This window comes from Lytechinus variegatus, chromosome 16, assembly GCF_018143015.1.
Source record: "Lytechinus variegatus isolate NC3 chromosome 16, Lvar_3.0, whole genome shotgun sequence".
NCBI lineage: Eukaryota > Metazoa > Echinodermata > Echinoidea > Temnopleuroida > Toxopneustidae > Lytechinus > Lytechinus variegatus.
Genome location: NC_054755.1, coordinates 27,736,205 through 27,764,074, shown reverse-complemented (window position 1 = coordinate 27,764,074; position 27,870 = coordinate 27,736,205). Strand labels below are relative to the sequence as shown.

The window sequence follows — 27,870 nt, the reverse complement described above, 5'->3', positions numbered from 1 at the left end:
TCGTGTGCAAAAATTCCTATGCAAGTCATTTCTGACTATTTGCCGTTGAGTCAATCAGTTGTGTAACAACACGATAATTGATTGGTGTTTTGTATGAATACATATACAGTTACAACTTGTATTTATTTTCAGGAATGACTCTTTCCTTGCCAGCTGCTTGTAACTTGGAGTATGATGTTATGGTGGTGTTTCAATCACACATTATGAGAAAAAATTGGTCATTTACAGAAAATCCAAGAGGTGCTATTTATCTGTTTTAAGGCAGTATTGGGTGCATGCATTATTGTATGGGTTCTCCACCAGAGATCTGAATAGAGTGAAATTGATCAAACAGAGCAATGAAAAATGTTATTATAAGCCCAGGGTGTTGTTCTGGAAGACTGTGATAACTTTTGTCATAAATTTTGTCTTTTCCCTGTCAAATCTCTCCAAGTTTACACCCATCTTTTTGGAGGCAAACCAATCAAAATCGCTGGGTAAGTCCCAATGGGAGCCCTTCTAATCAATAGGATGGCCCAGTGGCACGCGGGGCGTATCCTCAATACAGTAGCTGGCATTGCATAACTGCACGTATATCGATGCAATTAATTTCAAAGAGAGACGGTGAGCTGTGAAGAAATGTTAGAAGAGAGATTGAAAAAAGGGAAAACGGAGAAAAAAGGAGGAATTAATATGAAGGGCCTAACTACATGTAGTTGTAGAATGAAAAAAAAAATTCTTAGAAATAGTCATGGATGATGAGCGAAGCAATACCACAATCTAATCTAAATAATAGAGTATGCTTGACATTTAGTCGGTGGGGTATTGGATATTTGGTGCAAAAAGATATGACAAAATTTATGACTGCTAGACCCTGTCATAAATTTTGTCATAACATTTCCTTGTATTTAGGTATTATGTGACATTTAAGAACCGCTTATTTTTGGTGCGTGCTAAAGAGAAGAAACAAACTTTATAAAAAATTTTATGACAAAAGTTATAACATTCGCCAAAATACCAATTTTATCATACATCTGAGAAAAGTCAATGTTCAGAATACCGCCCCAGAATTCACAGAAGTGTTGTGGAATCTGTTTGCTAATGGATTAATTACAATTCATCTTAGCTTGTCTACTGATTCTGAGTATGGCTTTTGTTACAATGTTACAAAACCGAATGGGCTTATGTACTTATCCTTAAAAAATATGTAACAGTCATTATATCATTTTATCATCTGACTTCAATGAAATCGTTAGCCCAGCTTGTTTGAGTTTTACTTAAAACAACTTGATCTCTGGGTGGACTACCTCATTCATGTAGAGTTATAGTTGCCAAGTTTTGCATTATCCTTAAAGGACAAGTCCACCCCAACAAAAAGTTGGTTTGAATAAAGAGGGAAAAATCAAACAAGCATAACACTGAAAATTTAATCGAAATCCGATGTAAAATAAGAAAGTTATGACATTTTAAAGTTTTGATTAATTTCACAAAATAGTTTAATACACATCCTGGTCAGCATGCAAATGAGGAGACTTATGACATCATCACTTTTTCTTTTGTATTTCATTACATGGAATATGAAATATTCTAATTTTCTCCTCATTGTCATGTGAAGCAAAGTTTTATTTCTCCCTGAACATGTGAAATTATCATTGATTTAACATTATGTGGTTCAAAGAAGGGGGTCCTTATTTTCAAATCTGTAAAAATTGAAATGTGTAATTCAAACAATAAAAAAGCAATAAAAAAACAAAAGAAATAGTGAGTGAGGGGCATCATCGACTCTCTCGCTTGCATGTGCATATAACTGTTTTGTGAAATATAAGCGAAACTTGAAAATGTCATAAATTTCTTATTTTACATTCGATTTTGATGAAATTTTCAGTGTTATGCTCGTTTGATTTTTCTCTTTTTATTTTAAATCAACATTTTTCTGTAGTGGACTTGACCTTATAGGCCCTGTCGCACTGTTCCTTGTAAGCCTCACGGGTGAGTGGCAAGCAATCACCCGCAACTCCCCTGCAACAGAGTTTTGAGCATGTTCAAAACTTTTCAAATCAGACTCCCGTGCGCTCCTGCAAGCAAAATGCGTGCGAGATACGTGAGAGATACTGTCGATGCGGGCGACCTGCAGGTAGCAAAAGTAGTCGTCCGCAAGTCACATGCAAAGCTTGCACGGGAAAGTGTGACAGGGACTGTACAGTCTGATAAGTAGATTATAAGATCCCTACTGCACTTGGGAACTATGTTCTGCCCTCACTCATTGGACATAAATGCGACATAAATCTGCAATTTTGTCCACTTTGTAAATATATGTTCTTGCCTTCGAGACGTTTTATGATATTTATAACACCATTTTATTTTTTAGAATGTCATTTGATGTTGTCTATACTACTTGATTATGTGCTGTAGTATCTACAGTTGTACATAAGGAGAGAATGTTCTCTTGAGTTTGTCTTTCTCACTTATGCGACAGTCACACGTCACACTAGCGTATCTGAATCCAAACCGGTCGATGATGTATCATATGACACAATGTAATAGCCTTGGTCGGTCTGGAGTCGGTTACGGTGATGTGACTTTGCATTAGTTTGTGTTCTTCATGCTGGGGAAAACAGTATTAGTACAATTTAGCAGGTTTTTTTTTATTTTTGGCTTCTGATATTGAAATGTGTGTATGCTGTAAGAATTATGGCCACCAAGCTGAAACCGGGGTAATAATATCCGTTTCCTTTGGAGGCGCATAGAGACGTTATAGTCATAATAGTATGTGCTATACAAGAATAGCACAATAGTACATGTATGTATAGCACAATATTATGTGCTATACACGTAGTATGTGCTATACAAGAACTGTTTATTATTATCATTGATTGAAAATTTCCGCATTGTTTCCCACATTTGTAGTTAATGTGGAGCTCAGGCTTGGAACATTTTTTGGAGAGAATACATTGTTACGATACTGCAACAAATAACAATCTAGATGTAATTTAAAATTCCCTTTTTTTTATTACAGGAAATAATTATACATAAATAAAACAAATAATGATCTTACATAAATCTCTTGAAGTGTCTGATGTACAATCCAGGGTTATAGTTCACTGTTATAGTCCAATGTATATTCCAGGTAGGCTGGGAAGATTCCTTATTGATGATGGCGATGTTGAAACTGATGTTGAAATCCGATGAATAATAAAAGTCACTGCAACGAGTTGAAATGTCCGTGAAGACGATGTTGATGATGATTAACAGTCAATTTCAGCAATCCATGGGTTGAAGCGTGTTCATTGAACAGGTTGATGATGTTGATGATCTCGATGAGAACTGATAATTTCTCTCTCAAAATAACTGCAAACAGTTCATTGATGCATAAACTGCTCTGATCTGATCTGGTGAAGTGATCTCATATGATGTGATGTGATCTCCTGCTCTCATATGATGTGATGATCAAGTGATCTAATATGATGTGATGATCAAGCGATCTAATATGATGTGATGATGTGATGATAATCTTGAAGAATCCGCCAGCTTTATATAGTTTGCAGCTATTCTTCTAGAATTCACTATAATGGAAAGTTCTAGCATTGCTTTCCAAAAGAATATTCTTTCTCTTTCAGGAGCCTTCTTCATTTCTAAAACATTCTTGAATGACCTCATTGAAATCAACATGTGTAAATAACATAGCTAAGCCTATTGTTCCTAATCTCTATTCAGAAATAACAATACAACTCCTTGGCCTTTTAAATAGGCAAGGCCTGCATAATAAAAAGACATTCCAGAATGTTCTTTACAATTCTTGGCTATCCTTAAAGGGAAATAACTAATAGATGAATGTAATTGCTTTTAATTCTTTTACAATTATTCATATATATAACAATATAGGTTAGAGTTTCCAGTTTTCCGCGATAAGGAAAACAAGAAAAGAATCGCAGAACTCCAGATGAACACAGGCTATTGCTCTGTGAAAATTTGAACCTCACTTGTTTTGTTTTTCACTATGCAGACAAGAGTTCAAGGAAAACTTGCTCTTGTGTGTATTAATTAGACGAATGGTTTGTGTAGATGTACATATTTTCTTGCCAGTATTTTGCAATAAACTGCAAATCAATTAAAATGTTGCACTTTGAGGAAAACCTTTGAAAGTCACAAACCTACATCACAATAGCAAAAAAAAATTTGAAGAGGAATTAGATACCCACATGTAAAATGAATAATTCATTAATTGGCCCTTTTATATTAAGCATGTTTTGATTATCTCATGTTGTAGATTTTAATAGTTTTGTCAGTATCAAGTGTCACTAACAAAGAATTTTTGTTCACAAATGGAAAAGACATGACTATTTTTTTTTTGTGTGTGTGAAAAAGGCCTTGTGACAAATTAGATAAAGATGGAAAGTTACAATCAAGTCAACTGGAAGGAATTTCTTTTCAGATATGTCCAAACTCTAATTCAGGTACAAATTTCATTAATTTTGTGATTTCCATAGAAGTTTATTTCAAATTTATTATTGGTGCTATAGTCATATGACAAAATGAACTTTTGTGCTTAATTTGGAATATAAATGGAAGCCTTTCAGTCATGTACTTGCATAATGTTATCATGCAGGAAAAATAATCATTAAAGAATAGTAGTGTTATAAACTAGCAAATCCCATAGCTTTCAAATGAGAGTGTGCGTTGTCCTTTTGTAATGAAGAGGAACTACATACCCACATGTAAAAAGAAAAATCAGGTATTTCTACCTTCTATATTACACATGTTTTGATTATCTCGTGAAGCCAGACATAATCTGAGCACATCCTATCCCCTGATGGTAAAGGTAATCTTTTCGTCAAGTAAAGACTGTATTTTTCAGTTTCATTTTATCTGTGTAATATGTGACTTATTCATACATATATTATTTAATGTTTCATTGTATATTATCATGGTATGTATATAATCATTACCAAGTATGTAGAGGAATGGCTCAGTTAGAATGAAGCTTTTTTCAGGAGTTGTTTAAAAAAAAAACTTATTCTTACAGACATATAGGATTAGAATAAGCTATGACTGTACATATTTCTGTTCATTCATGAATGCAATGTCCTTTTCCTTCTTTTATTTCTCACTCTCTTCTTTCCTCCTTATTTGCACTGCCCTTTTTTTCCATACTCTGTTCTGAGCCCCGTCTTACAAAGAGTTACGATTGATCCAATCAATCATAACTCTATGGAAATCTATCAGTGTCATAATTTGTTTCTATAGGAAATTTGCAAAATGTCCTTTGTAAACACACCAAATTGTGTGTAATCAACGAATTTATGAATATACATTCATAAGTAGAGAAGTTGTTGAGCAAACATGCATTTCATATGTTGACTCTGCTGGTTTTCCATAGTTGTGAGTGATCGCATCAATCGCAACTCTTTGTAAGATGGGCCCCAGGTTTGTTTCATAAAGCTGTTTGTAAGTTATGAGGGACTTTATGAATGACTTGTGATCCTTTCTAGGAGTGTAATAATAATAATAATAATAATAAAGGTATATTTACCCAGGGTAGCCACTTCAGTTCCGAAAACTGTTCTCCCAGCGGGCCCTGCTATTATTACCCGGCTAAGCTAGGCTACCTTCTCGGTGCACACAGCTTTTTGAGGAATTACTTCCTGCCGGTACCCATTTACCTCACCTGGGTCGAGTGCAGCACAATGTGGATAAATTTCTTGCTGAAGGAAATTACGCCATTACCAGTGAAAATTGGGTTCACATAATTATCATTATTATTTGTTTGGTGTTGCCTGTGCCTGGGAGGTTAAAGGCGAACTTAATCACTATGAACCTTAGATCTCTCCTCTCCGATAGGGTTTTATTTCCAATGGGTCTAATTGCCAATTTGTCCGATTACAAATTCGTCTACTCTTAATTGGTCTACCATCAGTTCGTCCACTATCCACATGGTCTAACTGCCATTTCGTCCACTCACAATTTTGTCTAATAACCAGTCGGTCCAATAGCCATTTAGTCCATATACCCTTTGGTCTAATTTGACTTGAGTGTCAATTGGGCGAAATGAGACAAAATGGGCATAGACAAACTGGTGATATGATGAAGTGATTATTGGACCAAATGGCTGTTAGACGAAATGTTGATTGACGTAATGGCATTAGACTAAATGAAGGTAGACCACGTGATGAGTTCTCAATAGACGAATCGGCAAAGTACCTCTGAAAGGATCACCAGTCGTTTGTAAAGTCGCTCTTAACTTACAAACAGCTTTGTGAAACACCCAGCTGTTCATCTCTTCTCGGCCCCCTTGCACAAACCTCGATCTTTGTCTGCTCCCAAGACGAATCTGTGCATGTTTGTTTACAACTTCTAAGAACTATCCCCTGAAGGGTCTGGTCCAAGAATTAAAAAAAAATAGTTATCTGGTGGGTGTTCATAAAGCTGTTTGTAAGATACAAATGACTTTACTCATGACTGGTAACCCTTCCTCAGGCCAAGTGATATATCCCCACGTAATTGAGTTAGGACCTAAGACCATGTTCCAGTCATGCATAAAGCTGTGCATAACTGTACGAATAGCTATATGAATCACCTACCGGGGCTGGTATTCAATTCGATAATAATCACAATTTTAGTATTTTACTCAGAATTTTGCTTGCTTTTGTAAAATACTAATCCATCTTTGGTATTCCATTGCATAAAGTATAAAGTCAGCCGCGTGTGCAGTTTACAAACATAAAACTCCGAATCATACATTCAGCACACAGATGGATTCTTCCACTGCGCATTATTATTTGGCTCAAACTTTTTAATGACATTACAACGGTTATTAGTAAGTATTTTGCTTAAATTTGGCTTGATAAAGTAAAATACATACAAAATTAATACTTATATTTGAATACTGGCCCTGGTATTTTTAGGCCTAAAACAAAATCTTCCATACGTTCACGTAATTTGGTGATCATGTGAGTTTGAATGCCAATCATTTTATGTACTTGGCCCAAATTTTTAAAATTCATATTTATGTCAAGAAATCCACACTATGCCGTTATTTGACAAGTTGTAGATGAGAAAATTTATATAAATGAGATGAATTTTGTTGAAACTATTCAAACTGTGTGAGTGTGTTTCATTTTTATGTAAGTTAACAAGTGTATGGGTATGTCCACCCCCCCCCCCTTTTTCAATGGGAACTGATGTTATCTAAATTGCAGTGATAATTAAAAATCCACATCGACTCCATCTCATTTTCTGGCCTCACTGTAAATTTGTCAAGTTCTTGTCGCAGTCTCGGTACAATTTTTGATTCTCACATGACAATGTCGAATCACATTTCTTTTATTTGTAGATAAGTTCGCTACCAATTGCGAAATATTGGTTTTATTAGGAAATACTTGTCTCGACTGGCCACAGAAAAATTGGTTCACGCTTTAATTTCGTCCTGTCTCGATTTTGGAAACTCCCTTTTGTTTAATCTACCCCAGAATCAGTTAGTCAAAGTTCAGAAACTTCAAAAGAAAGTTGCAAAGGTAAGAAAAATAATTGATTTGATTCCCCAACCACTCAAACTCATAAAATAGATGTGTAAATATTGAAATACATTTACGAAGATATTTATAGATGTCTTTAGGATGTCAAAGAATTTTCAAGATTACTAGTTTGTAAATTCGAGAGAGGAGATTGTGTCGTAATCCTCCTTTGTTGTGAGAAATTTATCCACACTGTGCTGCACTCGACCCAGGTGAGGTGAATGAGTATCCGATAGGAAGAAATTCCTCGAATGCTCGAGCGCCCGATCAAGGTAGCCATGCTAAAGCCGGAGTAATACTAACATTATCATGTTAAGCAGGGTCTACTGATAGAACTGAAGTGGCTTCCCTGGGTAAAATATGACGTTATTATTATCACTATTTAGAAGGGATCTCCGCGGTGACGTAAACTGCCTCACAGACCCCCCCCCCCCTCCCTCTCAAAACCATCTAAGTTCTTTGTCTAGAATTAGAATCTTTGTCTTTGACGTTGCATTGGGAAGTGAAACAATGGCTTCTGCCATACATCCTACAATTCAATTTGTTTCCATTGGGGCGGACAAAATGGTGGTAATGGTCAACACTAACAGACCCTTCTATTAAAACCATGTATTAGGACGGGGGGTGTCTGGGTGTCATGGCCTGTTATTAGATTTATGGAGTGTTGCAAGAAACTTGTAATCAATCGATTGCAAGTCAATTTTAGATCCCGAAATCAATCATAAGTCTTGCGATTAATTGCATATTTCCATGATCGCTGGTCTGCTTTTTGTGTCAACAACATTTGAATTGCTTTAGATCTAGTTAGAATTGTTCAATCACTTGTAAATTTGCAACCAATATTTGCACATTTTTTCTTGCAACATTCCCGAAGTGTAGTTTAAGATAATATTGATGCCTGATATATTCATGTATTAAAAATCACACTTATTTTAAATATCATCATTTGATATAATACAAAGAAAAAATTACTAGCAAATTGTACTTTTCAAGTTACCAAAATATTTTAGGTAAAACAAAAGAGGCTTGTAGTTTTATTTTTTCGTATTTCAATGATCTATTTTACTCCTGCAAATACATTAAATACAAATGTAGTACATATACAATTTCACACATTTACAGGATTTAAACTTTAAATATTTGAAAAGTTTTCAAAGGTGCACACACATTCTACAGTTCACAAAGTCCATTTTATTTTAACAGAAAAAAAAGTTGACTTGATGTACCAAATCAGAATTAAAAATGTATCAAGTAATTGCGTGAAGCATTATAGATGAGCAACTGAGCAATTAAAAAATGCAATAGGTGATTTAAATGTTGATTCACAATACACATGGTGACGGTAATTATAGGCACTGGCCTTCATCTATTCCATCTTTCAAATGCAAGTACTGGAAATAATTTAATGTCATTCATCACGGTTGTAAACTAAGCCTATCGTATTTATAGTGTTGTGAAAAACAAAAGTAATGTTAATTCAATGTACTTACATTTTATATATGTATTTGTGCTGACAAAATCTTATAGTTAGTCACTTTTAACTGACATATGTGTATGTTACATAATTTTTTTTTCTATAGAGGTATTTACATGTTATCACAATCTATGAATGTATATAACTTTTTATCAGATCAAGGTGATTCCTGTTGATATATACACATGTGTACACATAATGTACAAATTTTAAACATATTATCTATTCTATTTATACCCACAGTGACCCATGAGGCTAGGCTTTGACAAATTTAGCCCTATGCTACAGAGCGCATGGTCTAGTGTGTATGGAAAACATGTGTAAAACTGTATTGAATCTTGGTCATAAGATTTATCATCGATTAGACATTAATTGTTACAGTCAATCATAGCAACTAAAAGGGAAAGTTGTGCAGAATTCAGTTCAGATTAGATATCAATTAAAAAAAACATTCACAACCTAAGGATAAGAACTAACAAATGAATGAAATATGAAGAAAGAAATTGAGCTACAGGTTTTATGCAATTTCATCAAATAGTGTTGTATATGAGTCACGACTTGTTTATAATGTACTTACTTTTGTATTAATCCCGCTTTTCTTCTTTATATCTCGATGCCTACAGTTTTGCGAACACATGTCTTCTAAATCTTCCATTCTTCAATTATTATTATTCGAATATTAGATAAAAGACATACATGCAATTGAAATGGCTGCTTTGTAAGTGGATTTGGCATTGTTTTAATTTATTTTGATTTAGCAATTGTGGGACTGCATCAAACATTGTTTAACTCAACCGCTCTTTCATCCTGCATAGCATTTTTTGTTACCCTCAGATGACAACGTCCTGGAGACAAGCCTCTATTCGTTGGCCGCTTCATCCCGAACTATCCTCCCGGAACCCTGGTCCTGCCTATAATTGAGGCAACTTATTGAAGATTCCACAGGGTTGCCAATTTTAGGATTGAACTGATTTTTCTATTTCTACTAACAATTTTTAAACATTTAAAGAGAGATACTCATGCAATGAAAATGGTTAAATCATTAATGGATATTTGTTGCCAATTTAGGGATTTGCGTTAATTTTTTTTTTTTTTGGCTTCAAACCTTTCTAATATGTTTAATAAAAGATACTCCTGCCATACAATGTAAATGGCCACTTAGTGTGTAGCTTAGTGTGTAGCCAGGTAATATAGGAGCGCCTTGAGCACCTAACAAGGTGGATATGTGCGCAAGATAAATATCCTATATTATTATTATTATTTTATTTCTCTTTACATTGAATGTATTTTTAAAATCTTTCAGGGACTCTTTATTAAAGATTATTGGGTCAAACAGAATGTGGTCCTGAATATCATTATTTGTTACCCTTGGATGACGATGTCCTAGAGAACGAGCCTCTCCTCGTTGGCCGCCTCATCCCTGACTATCCTCCCGGCGTCCTGGTCCTGCCTCTGGCTGAGGAAACATCTCTTCTTGCATTCCATGAGGAGCTGGAAGTCGCCCCACATCTTCATCTGTTTCATGCTTGGTCCGTGGCTCTCCTTGACCGCCTTCTGCTTCTCACGTAAACTCTGAAATGGTGACGAAGGGAAGTCAAATTAATGTTGTGGATTTGTTGAAGCTGAACTCACTCATATGTGAGAGGCTTTTTTAAAGATGCCATTGTTTTGATTGATAACTAATGCATATCTTTATTGGATGCAAATGACAAGAAAATGAAAATATTTCATATTTCATGTAATAAAATACAAAAGAAATAGTGAGTGATGTCATCAGTTCCTCATTTGCATACCGACCGAGATGTGCATACAACTGTTTTGTGAAATAAAGCAAAACTTTTAAATGCCATAACTTTCTGAATTTTACATCCGATTTCGATGAAATTTTCAGTGTTATGATTGTTGAATTTTTCTCTTTTTATTCAAATCAAGTTTTTGTTGGGACGGACTTGTCCTTTAAAAAGCGATACCCGATTTCATGTAAGAACTACAGAAAAAGGATTGTGGGAACATGACATTATCAGCCCACCTACTGAATATCATATCATGGCGGCTGTTTGAAGCATTTCCTAATATGGGATAATTGAATTTAAATGACACTGAGACAGATCCATGTGATTTGATTGGTTGTTTGATATCGTTCATTCAGCCCATTTTGCAATGGCGTCATCAACCGTGCAATTTTGGATCCACATGATTTTGTCCATTGCACTCGCGCACCGAGACTGCAGCTGCAGGCACCAGCAGTGCGCATGTTTTGCATCGAAATTCATCAATTTCATCTGAAAAAAAAAATGAAGGTGTCATATAAACCAAATAATTGATGTTTTTTTCCATTCTGTACAAGATGAAATAATGATCACTCAACTCGGCTACGCCTCATTGAATGGATCATTTCATCTTTCACCTCATGAAATATTCTGTCCATTGCAATCATAAACATTCATTATTTGTATATTGAATGTTTCTTAGCAAAATAAATTAAAACTTACCTTGCCCAGATTTTCTTGCTCTTGTAGCTTGCGTGTGTACTGATCCCTGAAAGCTTTCTTCTTCTCCATCTGATCGGCCGAGGTGTACGCCTTCATCTCGCTGGCGACCCGCTGGTTCTGCATCTCGACAATCTGCAGCATGCAATGAAGGTAGTGATACCGGCTCTCCTCCTGACTGCACTCCTCACGATAAGCTCTCACCTCCTTAACAAGGGAAAACAGTAGAAAATATTGACCGTTTCAGTAACAAGAGAATTAAGTACTACATTTCACAATACATATTTGTAATAAATAGATAGATAAATAAATATATAAATAAATGAATAAATAAACAAGCAGAAAGAGAGACAAATAAATAAATAAATAGATAGAGATAGATAGATAAGTAAATAAATAATGAATAGATAGAGGGATGGACAGATAGACATATAAATAAATAAATAAATAAATAAATTAAAAAAAAGAAAAAGAAAAAAGCAAATACACAAGCAGTGTTTACTAACCTGCTCAAGCTTTGAACGGTTGCTTTCCAGCCCAGCTGCCTTGGTGTCATATGCTGTCTTCTTGTCGTCATATACCACCTGCATCTCCTGTGCCTGCTGACGTAGAGGGCGCAGTTCCTTAATGATGGGTGCCAGGTTCGCTTTCTTGGACGCTATGCTCGTATTCAACTTTTGTACCTGCAAGGTGATTGGATAAGATTTTGATAGAAAGATAAGAATAAATTCAATCCACATGCGAGTTCATCCACTACAACTACATGTACAGCAATCACAATATGGGCTGGACTTTTCTTGTCTCGACATTTCATTTAAGTCAAATTTTACCGCAGGGTGATAAATGAAGATAATGTTGGAACAACCAGCATTTTTTTTTTCATTTTCACAGTGATTGTATTAGATTTAGACAGCTTGCAAAAAAAAAAATCTTACTTGAGTTCATTTCAATACAGTCGTTAAGATTAGACTCCAGGTGGGTGTTTCATGAAGCTGTTCGTAAGTTAAGAGCGACTTTAAGAACGATTGGTGATCCTTTTTATGGTAACTGGTATATTCAATGGCGACGGTTTAGCGCGTAAGAAAGGATCACCAATCGTTCTTAGAGTCGCTCTTAAAGTCGCTCTTAACTTACGAACAACTTTATGAAATGGCCCCCAGGTTGGTAATTTATTGTCAACATTCCATTTGAATGAAATAAAATCCAAATAAAATGAAGAAAATCTTAGAATACTCAGAATATTTTTGATAATGATAGCAATAATAAAACATACTCTTATATCACACAAAAAGATGGTCTCTCTGCGTTTTCAGAGGAGTCCGGATATTATAAACCTAGCTTTTGCTTCATGTCAAGAAGATTGTTCTATTCAAAAACATTCCTTGCATCCCGCAGTTACTAAAAAATCAAATTTTTTATTCATACGGACTAGGCTAGAAACATTTTTAAGAGCCAAAACCCATAATTCTGCATGGATTTGATTTTACGGAATTGTTGTTATTCGACACACAGAAATGAAAACAAAATACCAAACAGCAAAATATTTATCTTTGATATAAATCTTACCAGCTGTGACATGTCTTCCAGTGTGCGACCTTTGACATCATCTAATTCACTCTTGATTGTAGATACTTTCTCTAACTCCTCTTGGGTGTCGTGGTAACCAGCCACACCCTTCTTCGCTTCCAATTTGGACTGTTGAAAAAATAAATGAACGGTAAATTATATGAGAAAATGGTTAATTACCACCATCATTCAACATCATCATCACCATCACCATCATCACCATCATCACCATCACCATCATCACCATCATCATCATCACCATCACCATCAGAAGCAACAGCATCGTCACCATTATCATCATCTTTATCATCGTCATCACATATGTTTACTTTACAAATTTGAATACAATTTTTGGTCATAAGAGAAAAGCTCTTAACTAAGTAATGTACAGTCCTATGTAAAAAAAATATGCTATACAAAAGACTTTATGCATAACAGTCTTTCAAAAATGTGGAGCAAATTGCGATGCGATACCAGGAAAGTTATTCCAAGCATCTTCATCATCATCTTTATAATCATTGTCATCATCACAATCATCGTCATCATTACAATCATCATCATTAACACCATCATCATCATCACCACCATCATCATCGTTATCATTACCATTCATCATTATCATTATCAATCATTATCAATATCATTATCATCACTGTATCAGATCACACAGACTCACCAGGCGATGCTGTATCTGTTCATCTCGTTGCTTGAGGACTTCCTCTGTCCGAGAGAGGACACCTAGCTCAGCACGCAATTCTGCCAATTCCTGACGCTTCCTCTTGTAATCTGTGCTCTTGCCACGCAGCTTGTTAACATATCGCTTGAACTAGAAAGGCCAGGAAAGAAAAGAAAATTGATGTGAGGATTAATAAAATTCCACATCTTTAAGATTTCTCCACCTTTCTTGACTTTCTAGTAGAGGAAATTCAAATTTCAAGGACTTCACAATTATGAGAGGAGCAGTGAGGGAGTGGAAATGACCTCAATCTCGATAAGAAGTTACCCACATGTAGATTTCATAAATATGAAGATGGATCTTTTTTTTTCTTTCCAAAGAAAGTGAGGAGGGGGTAAGGTCAGTTGTATGGAATCACCCATGACATGTTTTGGTTTGACCTGAATATCATAAATATAAAACATATATTGATCTCATAAATACATTTCTTCCAGAAATCAAACTTTTTCAAAATTATTCATCTCTTCAAACTTAAGTTAAACTTTTCTTATACTTTTACACATTATCATCATGATAAGTTTTCATTCTGGACCATTGAAGAGCATTTCATCAATAATCTTGGCAATGATATTCCGAGACAAATTGGCTCTCAGCCAATCAGATGCAAGGATTTCATTAGCTTTCAACAAATATCAAAGAAAGTCAATCAGGGTTCCCACAGAAATTTGAAAACAGAATTCCATGACTTTTACATGACTTTTCCATGACTAAATTGCTGTTTTTCATGACTTGCTTTCTGGCACGGTTTCCAAAATCAGACACAGCAGAGTATGATAATTAAGTATGAGAGAACTTTGCGAGACACGACAAAACAGAAAGCTGCCATAGCCATGAGGTAAATGCAATTCCATGACTTTTCACAAATTTTCCAAATTCCCTGACTTTCCAGGACCACAAATTTTTCCAGGAATTTCCATGAACGTGGGAATCCTGTCAATAAAATATTGATGATGAAGCCGACAGTGGTTGGTGAAACATCGCGACTTGTAAGTTTCTATTCCGAATTTTTTTAATGATTTATATCTGATTACTATTTGAAGTTTACTGGATGAATCATAATATTCACTGATTCACTGAAAAATTACTTTATGAAACTTTTCCTTTGACTTTTCCTACTCACTTCATCTCCTTTCAAGACCTCCTCCCCTTCCAGATTTTTCGCCGACTCCCTCTTCTCTGCGAGCTCCTGCTTGGCTTGTATTAGCTCTTCCTTGGCCTCTCTCAGGGCATCCGCTCGACCTTCCTTCTTTCTGGCAATGATGGAGGCTTGTTGGCGGAAGAGGGAGAGCTTGTCATCCTTGGGGTCGTTGCTCATCATTCGCTTCTCGATCAAGCCATTGACTTCGGAGTTGACAGCTTTGATCTGTTAGGTAACAGAACAAAAAATTTTGATTAGTTACTGCAAAACCAACTACGGTAACAAGGGGAAAGAAGTTTTCAATTAACATCATTTGCTTCTTGATCAGGCCATTGACTTTGGCATTAATCTGTTCGGTGACAAAATTCATTTACTTCTTGATCAGCCTGTTAACTTCAAAATTGACTGCTTTGATCTAATACTAATAAGTAATTAAATGCAAACTTTGTTATTTTTCAAGATTTTACCCAGGGTAGCAACTTCAGTTCCGATAATTTATCCAGTTTTCTCGGCGGGCCCTACTCTTATTACTAGCCCAGCTTTATCTCAGCCACCTAGGCACTCAAGCATTCGAGGAATTTTTCTACCAGGTACCCATTCACTTCACCTTGGTTGACTGCAGCACAATGCGGGTAAACTTCTTGCTGAAGGAAGCACGCCATGGGCAGTAAACGAACCCACGTCCCTCAGATTGAAAGACGAGAGTCATAACCACTAGACCACAACGCCCCCCGCATATGCCACATGTCAATCCTACCTGATTCTGGATCTCTTCAAGGTCTCCTTGTCCCATGGCCGGCTCGTTGACGACCCTCTCCAGGTCTTGACAGGCTTTCCTCAAGTTCTCCAGGTCTTTGGGAAGCTTCTCCTCGCACATGTAAGCGTTCACCTTGTTCTCCTCGTCAAGTTTCTTCACCAGGTCTATTGAAAAGATGTACATGCATGGTATTAGCGATAGTATGAAGATGTAGATGAGTAAGCTGATGATGCCACAGAAGGGTGTTACATAAGCACTTGCCCCATTGCCCGGGGCAAGTAAAAGTTAGAGTCGGACAAGTGCTTTGAAGTAAAGACCAAAATTACTTGCCCAAATTGGGCAAGCAAATTCTCACAGTGGAATGACCAAAATTAGGGTTGATATTTTTTAAATGATATCGACCCTAATTTTGGTCATGGCGGGCAAGATAAAATCACTTTGGAAAAAGACATGCAATAACAAGGTAAATCAGGTCATGTCAAAAGAGAGAAAAGAAGTTCAAACCACGATACTTTCTTTGAAAGGGTAAAACTTTTTTTCAAGAATTTTTTGGGGCAAGTAAAACAGATTTTTGGGCAAGTACATTCTAACTATTTAAAAATTTACTTGCCCAACCGAGAAAAAGCTTCTAAAAAGTTATGTGGCACCCTGCACAGATTCAGTGACTGTCATCTTTTTTTCTTTTTACAATTGCTCCTTCCTTAAAGGAAAGTCCACCCTATCAAACAGTTGATAGGAATAATGAGAGGAAAGTAAAACAAAATAATGCTGAAAATTTCATCAAAATCACAGGGGAAGTTATGGCACTTTAAAGTTTCGCTTATTTTTTACAAAACAGTTATATGCACGACACAGCAATATATGCATAAGCGAAACAACAATATCACACACTGCCTGATCATATATTACATATTATTCAACATGTTCCATGTAACAGTAAGGTTATGTCCTGAATGAAGAAGAAAAAAACATAAATACCCTCAGCGGAAACTCCTACTGTAGACTGCTTTAAATCTTTGAGCTGTTGCTTCATGCGCTGCAGTCTCTGCTCGGCATGGTGAAGCTGTGAAAACGAGAAAATATGTCTTTGACTATTCTATTCATACGGTCCAGCCTGATTCAAGGGTGGGGGCACATCCGGCCCGTGCCACCTCCCCATTTTGAGAGCCATAATAAAAAATTTGCAATGTAAACATGCCGTTCCTGCCCAAGTGTGCCCCCTCCCCTTTTGAAAGTCACAGCTTGTTTTCGATGGGAACGTTTCGTTTATACACAGGTGAGAACTTCTTCTTTTTTTTAATGAAAGAGATTTGGTATCCCACATGGTCCAATCCTTGATAGTCTACAATTAATTGGTCAAAAACTAGTTTGCCTACTAGCCATTTGGTCTAATTGCTATTTAGTCCATATGCCATTTGGTCAAATTCCCAGGACAATATTTTTAATCTCATATTTACTTTTAGTCTAACACAACTTTATAGTCTACATGATTATGTTTAACTGTTCATGATTCAAATAAATGTTTATTTCACAAAGTGCAAGATATTAGGTAGACAAAGTAGAAACTACACCATTTAGGCATTCTTTAGTGCATTTCCATAAAATGATCAACCTTTTTTTTACATCCGACCCCCATTCAAGTTTTACTTCACTTCATAAACTGTCCAAGTCACGGTCCTTTGAGAGCACTACAGTCTGTCAAAAGAACAAAAATCAGAGACAGAAAATTTCATGAAGGTCCCACATATAGGCGGTCGAATGTACATAATTAGACTTGCCGAAGAGTTGGACTGATTGATGGTTGGTAATTTTCTTTTATTGACTTGATGCTTACCTGGTTTTTCTGTTCTTGCCTTTGCTGTGCCAGTGAGGCTTCTCTCTCTTGCTCCTTCCTGAAATTCCTTGCAATGGACATCATATGCTCATAATTTGGAACTGTCTCCACCTATAAAACAAAGATTGCCAATTCAAAATTAAAGATTACACTCCCAGAAATGATTTATCAGTTACTTTAAAATATCAGTCAGCTAGTTTATTGGTGAGCCCACGAAAGACATTAATAATGAATATTGATAAATCAATCATATATATGTTTTTTGCAAGGATATATGTTAAGAATCATATATTTTCATGATCATCATGATCATTATCTTTATGATATGTTCTTCTTGTTAACAAAATAGTTAATTCTATAATCACTGCAATCATCATCTTCATGATCATCAGCATGATCATCATCACCAACATCATCATCATCATCATCATCACCATCATCATCATCACCATCATCATCATCATCACCATCATCATCATCATCACCATCATCATCATCATCATCATCATCATCATCATCATCATCATCACCATCATCATCATCATCATCACCATCATCACCATCATCATCATCATCTTCATCATCATCATCCCCCTCTGCATCTTTCCAACTCAATATCAGGACAATGTTTAGCAAACCAATAATAATGTAATGTATTTTTTCTACTACTACTGCTACTACAGGTTACCTTTCCACGATTCATACTTGTATTAATTCTCCTTCTTTTACAACCAGTACTCCTGTCTCTCACCTTTTTCTTGAGCCTTTCAATCCTCTTTGTGAGTTGATCTTTCTCATCTTCCATCTGTGATATATCTTTCTTGATCTCCGTCGTAGAGAAACCCGATGTCTTCAGTGTTTCTGAAGTCCTGTGAAGCTCCATGAAGCCATCGACCAGCGCCTCATACTAGAAAGAAAACAAAGGTACTTGATGATTAGCTTTGCATGTTAGAAAGGTTTGTATAGAATAACTAGTTGAATCTACGTGTAGGTGCATCAAAAGAAGGAAAGGTAACAAAGGAAGAGGCTTGTTCAAGCATACAGCAACAAAGCTCAACACTATATTTATGAAGAAAATTAATGGAATAATACAATATGGGGTGTCATATATTTGACAGTAGCTGAATATATTTTTTGTGTCACCTTGATAAAAAAAAACACTGCAGACATGTCAAATGTTTTGAAAAGTCAGCACACAAACAATGTTTTTTCCATGTTGTCATTAGCCAAATGAACGATATCAGTATACATTTAAGCGAGGCAATTCTCTTATTATAATTGGAAATCATTAAGAATATTGCTGAACTTTGTCCCTGAAAAAAGAGCAGAAGTTTAACAAGGCCAATGAGCAAAACAAGTTTCTCAAGGTCTGTTGACCGTACTTATTAAGTTGACCTTTTCCATACAAGAGCTGCGTCGCCAGATGCACTTGCTATTGTTGCAGTGAGATATGTTGTTTGATTTTGACTGTAATTTCATTTGCCAAATGAAATAAATATAATGGCAATAATGATAATAAATGAGTTTCTTTACTTGCAATTAATTTCCTTGGCAAACAGACAATCAAATATATAACAGATGACATTTAGATAAAATAAAAATCTCCTAGAAGATGTGACTAGCTCGGATGTGATGTCCATTTATACCTGTGTGTATGTATCCATTACAGCTTCCTCTTGTAGAATTTCACCAGGTACTTCAATCTTCACAAGAAACCTGGCTAGATACGCCCTCTTCTTCAGCTCGGGCATCTTTTGGAATAACCATTCCAATATTGAATAGACCACAGGCTTGTTTCCAGCTACAAGGCCCTGCCGAAAGGTAGCCCTAATAAAACAAATAATAAAATGTGTATATAATACCCAGAACGACAAACTGATAATTTGGATCAATAAAGGGCATTTCACAGATGGTTGTGCGGCATTTTTGCAACTGCTGGTATCATGTTAACAATATGTTTGAATCAAATGGTCACAAACAGTTGCAATGTAACAAATTGCAACATCCCTCTTAAAAGTGATATACAAAATCATTTTAAGTCTAAAACTGGGGTGTGCGTGGTCACAAATAAAAAGATCTGATAAAAGGTGAAGGTTGCTGAAAAAGTCTGAAATAGAAAGAGCTCCCATACTTTTTGTACAGAGGAAAGCCAAAATAAGCTGAAATTAAGCTGAAAATCAAAACACAAAAATCTGAAATCAGCTAAAAATCTGAACTCTCACATCCCTGCTACAAACACTAGGTCTACTTCAACAGTTAATCACCCCTACGTGGTCCAACTTGTTTTGTTTACAGCCTGAGGGTTATTTCACAATTAAGTCTCACTAAAATTCATGCTAAAGCACCAACATAAACACGGACATAACACCCTTTTACAGGCAAGAATGCTGTACATGTATATGGTTTCTAATGGGATTACACAATATTTCTGAGGAAAGAGTGAAATTGACACTTACGGCTCCACTGAAGGCTTGTATTTGAGGACTTTGAGTTCAGCCAACATTCTCATTGCTGTAGCATCTGGTGTTTCCTCTCTGATGTCAAGCTTGTGCTGGAGAGGGTAAAGGGTAATTCAATACCAATATCAAATTCAAAGTTAAATCCACTTTCAATGTCCATTCCAATTCCAAATTTCAAATCAAATAAATTTTAAATTAAATTTCGAAATTCAAATTCAGCTTATATTGCTGTCTTGGTAGTGCAGTATTTCCCCTTGATATCAAACTTGTGCTGGATAGGGAAAGGGATTCATTCATATCAAAAGTAATTTTTTGGTCAATTTCAGTTTCAAATTCAAATTGAGATTCAAATTCAAATTGTAAAATGTCTTCCATAGATTGAGGTCAAAATTAACACACCTTTCTTTGCCACGATGGGTCCATGCAATCCCGCGCGAATCAACTGTGAACCAACTTCCACATTCGAGATTGTAAGATTGTGTTTAGCAGTGAAAAATCAGGCACAATAACAGGCTATGCTTGCAAAATACATTGTTAGCAATGATTATGGAGAAGAAAATGAAGAAATATGACACGTTCACACAATACTATCCAACCTTCAGTAGAGCAAGGAAAATAATCATACTGAGCAAGATTTCCCAATTTTCTAACTTAAGTTTATCGGCCTATAACCTTATAGTCCCCTTGCCTGGGCACAACCCTGGGGGGGCCACTTACATTGACGAGTGGATACCATGCGCGACCCAAAAAACACGTAAAAAGGATGTCTTTTTCACGATAGGGCACGTTACGTACGTAACGTGATAAGGGTGTCAAAAACACAAAAATAATGAAAAAAGGGTATCTATTTCGTTAGGAAAATTACGTGTTTAGGGTCGAATTTGCGGGGATGATAAAAGAAAATTAAAATGTTTTAGAAAGGATGTCCTTTTTGCCCCAACACTTCGTGTTAAGAGTCCGATTTGCGCGAGGTGTAGAATGTGGGGTCGTACTAAACCAAATAAGTTAAAGCCGACGACCAAAGGACCCGTAACAATAAAACATTCCTGTACTTGTTTAGGGGTTCCTTTCAGGGAATATTTGCCAAGAGTATCGTTTTGTCTTCAATACTTGATAAGGGTAGGGTTTCACACGCCAGTACTTGTTAAGGGGTGCATTTTCAGAATATGGAAATTACGTGTTTAGGGTGCTTTTCGAGACCCCATGGTCGCGCATGGTATCCACTCGTGAATGGAAGTGGCCCCCCCGGGGGCACAACCATGTTGTTTTGTCTACTTGCGACTTTTTGTTAACTCCACTGCAGAATTGTAGCCGAGTAAACTTGTAAAAGTCGCAAACAGAACAAACTGGCACTCAAAAGTCCAGTGAAATCTTACCTGGGGGTTGATTTCAGACAAGACATCATTGAGCACCTGCAATAGCTGAAGGGGCTCTAAGGCATCGAAGCTGATCAGGTTATAGTTCCTCCGAAAAGGATCTTTGTTGAGTTGCTCAACCACATACTTGAGCTGGGTGCTCATCTTGAATCTCTTGAAGGTTATTGTCGTTCCAGGAGAATGGCCAGAAGAGAATGTTCACATGCTTTCCTGGTGGGGAAGAAACAGAAAGAGGTACAAGTATTATTCCATACACAGTAATCTCCTAACAACTCAGACCAAAACATGAAGTGTGTACATGTATACCAGTATATTGAGGAATCTGAAATACACAATGACTTGTATAAAAATGAAAAAAATAATAAAAACGGCAGTTAACCCTTGAAAGATTTCAGGCATGAAATTAGAATGTTATGGCTGCTTAAAAAATGAGAAGCGCAGGGATTCCACCATCTCAACAGCATTTTAAAAAAGCATTGCCTTGTGTCTTGTGCCTGCATGCTCTCTTTATACATCAAGACTCTCTCCCATATTCAATTTCAATTTAATTTTCGCATTGGACAGGCTAGATGCCGATTCTGTTTCCTTTTTTCCCTGGAAAAGAACTTGGAATCCCACATTTAATGTGAGATGGTTGAGTAGAGAATTTATGTGTATAAAATTTTGTTATTTGCATGGCTAAAATAAAAAAAAGTAGTGACGAGCTCCATATGCGTCTTCTTGTAGCTTGGCAAAACAAAGAAAAACAAAAAAGACAAGATGGCGACGTAAACATCGCAGCAAGTTTCCCCCATCTTTTCATGATAATTTTCTCCATTGTTTAATGAATTCTTGATTAAAAACATAAAAATGAACTCAATAAACAATGTGTAGAAAGTCGGAAATGAAGTTGTATACTATAACTAAGATTTCAAAGAAACGTACAAGTACATGGTGGAACAGATAAATATTATTAAATCATGCCTACATGTAAATGGATTGAAAAACACCCGGCCAGCTCTCTGACCCATGTCCCAGCCTGTCAGTCTGCAAACTCCGCCTCAGCTCAGTCAGGCCCCAGCAGGGTGACCAGACCTCCCGTATTTCCTGGGATTGTCCTGTATTTTGCTTCTTTGTCCCGGCGTCCCGACAAACCCTTCCCGGGACGCCTAATTGTCCCATATTTCAGAATATTGAACAAAATGTATTTAAAAGTGACGAATTTTCATCAAAATAACCAACAGATGACGAAGCAGAGACAACAATAAAATCGAAATAAACTTTTGCAAGTTCTGCGGTTATTTTCTTGCTAACCCAATAAATACATCGCAAACGAACTGGCCTCCTGCCACTGTGTGGCAAGCTAGTACTAGCTAGGCATGTAGGATCGGAGCAGATTCTCTCCACCAAACATGCCAAAATAATCACAAAATCGGCGGGAAATTTGTATAATTATATTATGGGTTCTCAGATTACTGATTTGGAGATGTAATCAGAGGAACAAGTTATTGAGTTTTCATAAGTAGACCTAGTTGTTTCAGCTTTCATTTTGAGTCTTGTTGTATATGATGCCGCGATGTTTCATCTAATTCTTTGGTAAAAAAAATCACTTTGAAATTTTATTCATTTCTCAAACATTTTATTTTTATTTTAAAAATATATTTGAAAAACACCAAATATGATTTTTGTTAGATTGGATTTTTTTTTTTGCTTGAAGTTTGAACTTTTTTCCTCTTTCTTTCTTTTCAATCCTTCTTTCTTCATTCTTCTATCCTTCCTGCTAGCCCGTTTCTGTTCCATCTATCTTTATTTCCTATTTTTTGTCTTTCCTGATCCTTTCTCTGTGTTCATTTTTCTTTCTTTCCTGCTTTTATTACCCGTCTTCATCAAATTTCCTTTTTATTTCCTTCATTCTTTCTTTCTTTAAACTTTTTTTTCCCCTCCCTTCCTCTCCTTTTTCTTTTAATTCTTTCTCTTCTTCCATGCATTATGTTTTCACTCCCTCTCTTTCCTCCTTTCTTTCATTCTTTATTTTTCCTTCTTATTCTTTCCCTTACTCTTTCTCTCCCTCCCTCCCTTAATTTTTTCATTCCTTCCCTCCTCCCTAATGTTTTCCTTAGACTTTCAAAGAATGAAGGAAACATTTTTCTTTCCTTCATTCTTTCTTTCCTCCTCATTTTTATTACTTTTTTTCTTTCTCTCCTTTAGTTCGTCTTTCACACATGTAATTCTTCTTCCATTCCTTTCTTTCTTTATTAAATTCAAAGAATACTGGAAACTGTTGTTGCATTCAGTAGTGAATATTTGCGCGAATTGCGCCATTTTCTCTGTTATTCTTTCTTTCATCCTTTTATTCTAACTTTCTTTTATTCTTTTTTTTCCTTCATTTTCCCTTTAATTTTCCTTTCTTTGTTCTCAATTCATCTCTTTTCTTTTGTCTTTTCTTTTTCTCCTTCATTCTTTAGAGTTTCGACTTCGTTCACCCTCGATCGATCCCTTCAAATTCTTTATAATTTTTCACAATCACAGGTGTAACACTGTGTAGCCTTCTTTGTTGATCTTGCCCTTTTTTGTCATGTTTGTCGATTGTATAGTATTTCATTTTGTAAAATCTGGTCACCCTGGCCCTGGGCCTCAGGGTCAGCCACTCTAGGCGACACCGCAATACTTACCCGTGTTAAGAAACTGAGACTCCACTCACGCGCATTTGGGCAGCTCTAGCTTAGAACTAAGCTTTCTTTCCGTAAAAAATCTTTATTCGTATGATTCAATAAATGTTAATAAATATATAATTACTCTTAAATCGGTACTCACCGGTTCTTTTCTTGAATTTTCTGCCAAATTCCCACGCTTCTGGCTTCAATTCTGCGATGGATTCTGTTGCCATAGACAGCTACACATGCAACTCTATTTATAAATGGAGCGCCCCTTACGAGAGTTGTTAATGCCGCGGAAAAATTGTTAGGCATTTTGGCCTGTGGTCAAGGCGTTCTTTTGTTCTATTTTTTTTATAGGTATGAGATCGAAATCACAGCGACTATTCACACTGTTCCATAATGATTCCGAAAGGAGGTGCAGCACCCCCCACCCACATGGGCGCAAATCCCAGGGGGACACTTCCCCCTAACCCAAAATAGTATGGGGCACATTATCAAATGTCCCCCTACTATATGATGGAAAGAAATAGGCCTACATCATTTAAATCGAAGTAAAACATGTATTTTGGACGAGACGACCTTCTTTTGGGGGTGATAAACCTTCCTTTTTGTTTTTTTTTTGTTAGTTTGTTTTTGTTTTTTTTTGCCTGTTTTCCAGCCCCTGGTCCCCTACCTTAGATTTCCACCCTTGCCTCCCACTACTCTTGATATTGTTTGCGAATCTGTTTTGTAAATTAAAGGGGAATTTCACCCTGATAAAAAGATGATGAAAATATGAGAAAAATCATTTCAAAATATCGATGAAGGTGTTATTTGACAAAAAATGGAGTTGATAGAATTTAGAATGCTTGATTTATTGTGACGTCTATAACGAGCAGTTGCTCTATCCTAAATATAAAATGCCCAAATTTCCCATTTTTAATGGTCCGTAACGACCCACTTTTTTCTTTTTGATAACAAGTATGAATTGATATAGGCCTACTAAAATGTACCATAAAAATCATTATCATGTATTTCTTGACATTTCATTTACTTTTTTACCATAATAATAGCTGCTTGCAAAGGCCTACGCCGTCACAAAAAAACCCGGGGGGGGGGGCACTTACATTGACGAGTGGATACCATGCGCGACCAAAAAAAAACGTAAAAAGGATAGGGCACGTTACCTACGTAACGTGATAAGGGTGTCAAAAACACAAAAATAACGAAAAAAGGGTATCTATTAATTCGCTAGGAAAACCGTCGTGTTTAGGGTCTAATTTGCGGGGATGATAAAACAAAATCAAAATGTTTTATAAAGGATGTCCTTTTTGCTCCAACACTTCGTGTTTAGAGTCCGATTTGCGCGAGGTGTAGAAGGTGGGGTCGTACTAAACCAAATAAGGTAAAGCCGACGACCGATCGAAGGACCCGTAACAATAAAACATTCCTGTACTTGTTTAGGGGTTCATTTCAGGGAATATTTGCCAAGAGTATCGTTTTGTTTCCAATACTTGTTAAGGGTAGGGTTTCACACGCCAATACTTGTTAAGGGGTGCATTTTCAGAATATGGAAATTACGTGTTTAGGGTGCTTTTTGAGACCCCATGGTCGCGCATGGTATCCACTCCTGAATGGAAATGTCCCCCCCCCCCGGCAAAAAAAAAATCTTACCTTTGAAAAAGATTGGTGGGGGATGGATTTTCCTCGAACGCATACCAATTTTTTTTCTGCTATTTTCATAATAAACTTTAAATGAATTCAACTTTGCACTACTTAATTTTTTCAAAGACAACATAACAAAATTACATCTCGTCATCATCATCATCACCACTATCATTAGCATCACCATCATCATCACCACAACCATCATCATCACCAAGATAATTTTCATCATCGTCATTGCCATCATCATCTTTTTTTTTCTTTATTTTTTCCCCATCCCTTCTTTTTTTTCTTCCAATATTCCTCCTTTTTTTTAGAGCGGCACACCGTCATGCTCCCTCACTGATTATCCGCCTCTATATGCTTGGTGTTGTATAAATTGGCGGATACCTGAATGAAATACTGAAGAGAAAATAAGGAAAGGGAAAAAGTAAGAAGAAAAAGAAGATGAGGAGAAGAAAAAAAGAAAGCCAAACAAATGAAACAAAACAATGTCAAAATTTCGTAATAAAGTCTTCTACGTCAGTTTAATAATGTTTTCATTGAAATGAGAACATAAAAAAATGAAACAAGTAAGATGGGCTATACATCGTAGCAAAGAAATAGAGGGAAGCTCCGAGACAATAAAAAGGGTGAGAAAAAGAAAAGACTTTGAAATACTCACAACACGAGCATAATAAAAAAATATGGAATAAGCAAGGACAAGTAGCTGAGGGACACCCCCCCCCCCCCTCTCTCTCTAGTTATTTATGTATCAAACTCGCATACACAAGAATTTCTTACTAATCAAAATATTGCGAGCAAAAAGCACGAGCTGACATTTTTTTAAATATTCAAAACTGATAGAGAGACACATTTTAAACAATTCATGAATCATAATAATTATACAACCAGCTTACCAATCGAATCATTCGATTGCGACAAATGATCTGAGAATTAATGCTTTTAGGAATTCATTAAATTAAAGCAAAGTATCTCAACATTAAAATAATTAAGGCGGGCGCAAGGTATCAGCTAATACACCGATAATTTTTTTTGGACATTTGAGGTATTTTCGGTAATCATGAAAAAGATTAATATTTCATGAAAGCTCAAATCCCGAAGAGCGGAATATTTTTATTAATTGACTTTTTAAAAAAATGTTCTAAGCTCCATTTAATATTTGATTATAAGTCGATGCATTAAAAGCTGAAAAAATAAAGTATTTTGTGTTCCTCTATCATAATTGTCTTTCTCTTTAACCCTGGTTCTTTTTTTCTGGGGGGAAGCATTTTGGTTAAAAAAAGAGAGAAAAAAGATAATTGCTGGCTTGTGGACGCCCGGTGTGGACGGTGGTAGGGACACCCCCCCCCCTCCGTAGTTACGCCAATATGGGACCAAATGATCCTAAATGTCCGAGGCGAAACTTGTGCAATCAAACGTTATTTCTGAATAAATTAAAGCTTGCGCTGTTCAACTTCAATCTCTTTCAGCTAAATTTGCGATGAACGCTGCGTTATGAAATATATAATTATCAACATCTGGCGAAAAGAATAACCGACCGATCACCTGACGAGAACGTGTATACGTGATCTGCATATCAGGTCCGATCGAGAGTCAGAAGTGAAGGACAACTGCCAAGAAAATCAGGAAAAAGTCGTCAAAATGTAAGTTCCCCTTCATTTCTTTCAATTTTTTTTTACTTAATGAAGCATAAATGTATCATTAAAGCAAAATTTCAACAAAAGCCTCAAATTTAGCTAGTACTTTTGTTGAAATTACAATAAATTTAGATCCACATAAATCTCTAACCCAATTTTAGCACTGATGTCGCCTATGAGTATGAGGTCCATACATGTAATGTTTGGACCTCATTGGTACTAGGAGTGGGCTCAGCCATCCATATCCACAACTCAGCACTGCACTGGCAGCAGGCTCCGACACATCTACGTATTCACGGCGTTACGCCGGCCGGCGCGGCCCGGTCGGGCTAGCCTGAGTCAGCGCTGCACGGCACGGTGTCCAAACCCCAGCCAGATTGACCTGCTTTAAAAAGGATGTACCTTTTACATTAATAAAGTGATGATGATCATGGAAAATCAAATAAAGCTGGTATTGGGAATATAGAGATTTCAAATACTTACTCTTTACATTTGTTGAGAAAACAGACTAAATATATTTTGCCTTTTCCCTCCTAGTCGCGAAGAAGAGCGTCAGTCAAACTATTTCGTCGCTCAGTGACCTAGAGGATCATGGGATAGCTTAAAAAGTATTCAATTTTTACTCTTCTAA

The 27,870-nt window shown here is 36.3% G+C and overlaps 1 protein-coding gene across 1 annotated transcript; it reads right to left on the bottom strand.

Moving 5' to 3' along the window:
* Positions 1-10,062: 10,062 nt before the first annotated feature.
* LOC121429929 (intraflagellar transport protein 81 homolog) lies at positions 10,063-27,817 on the bottom strand. Its single transcript, XM_041627190.1, has 14 exons — positions 27,723-27,817; positions 21,320-21,544; positions 19,941-20,035; positions 19,131-19,311; positions 18,236-18,391; positions 17,485-17,595; positions 16,629-16,713; positions 15,651-15,814; positions 14,876-15,118; positions 13,696-13,845; positions 13,020-13,148; positions 11,960-12,136; positions 11,457-11,660; positions 10,063-10,536 (listed from the first exon to the last, which is right to left on the bottom strand). The coding sequence occupies exons 2-14, from the start codon at positions 21,461-21,463 to the stop codon at positions 10,348-10,350; spliced, it is 2,028 nt and encodes a 675-aa protein (XP_041483124.1). The 5' UTR covers positions 21,464-21,544; positions 27,723-27,817; the 3' UTR covers positions 10,063-10,347.
* Positions 27,818-27,870: the final 53 nt, after the last annotated feature.

Bases quoted from the DNA above. Each gene is read 5' to 3' on its own strand.
- LOC121429929 (XM_041627190.1), bottom strand. From the start codon at position 21,463: ATGAGCACCCAGCTCAAGTATGTGGTTGAGCAACTCAACAAAGATCCT. The intron at 20,036-21,319 runs GTAAGATTTCAC...TACCCTCTCCAG, and splicing joins TGTCTGAAATCAACCCCCAG to CACAAGCTTGACATCAGAGA. The intron at 18,392-19,130 runs GTATAAATGGAC...TTTTCTTTCTAG, and splicing joins TAATGGATACATACACACAG to TATGAGGCGCTGGTCGATGG.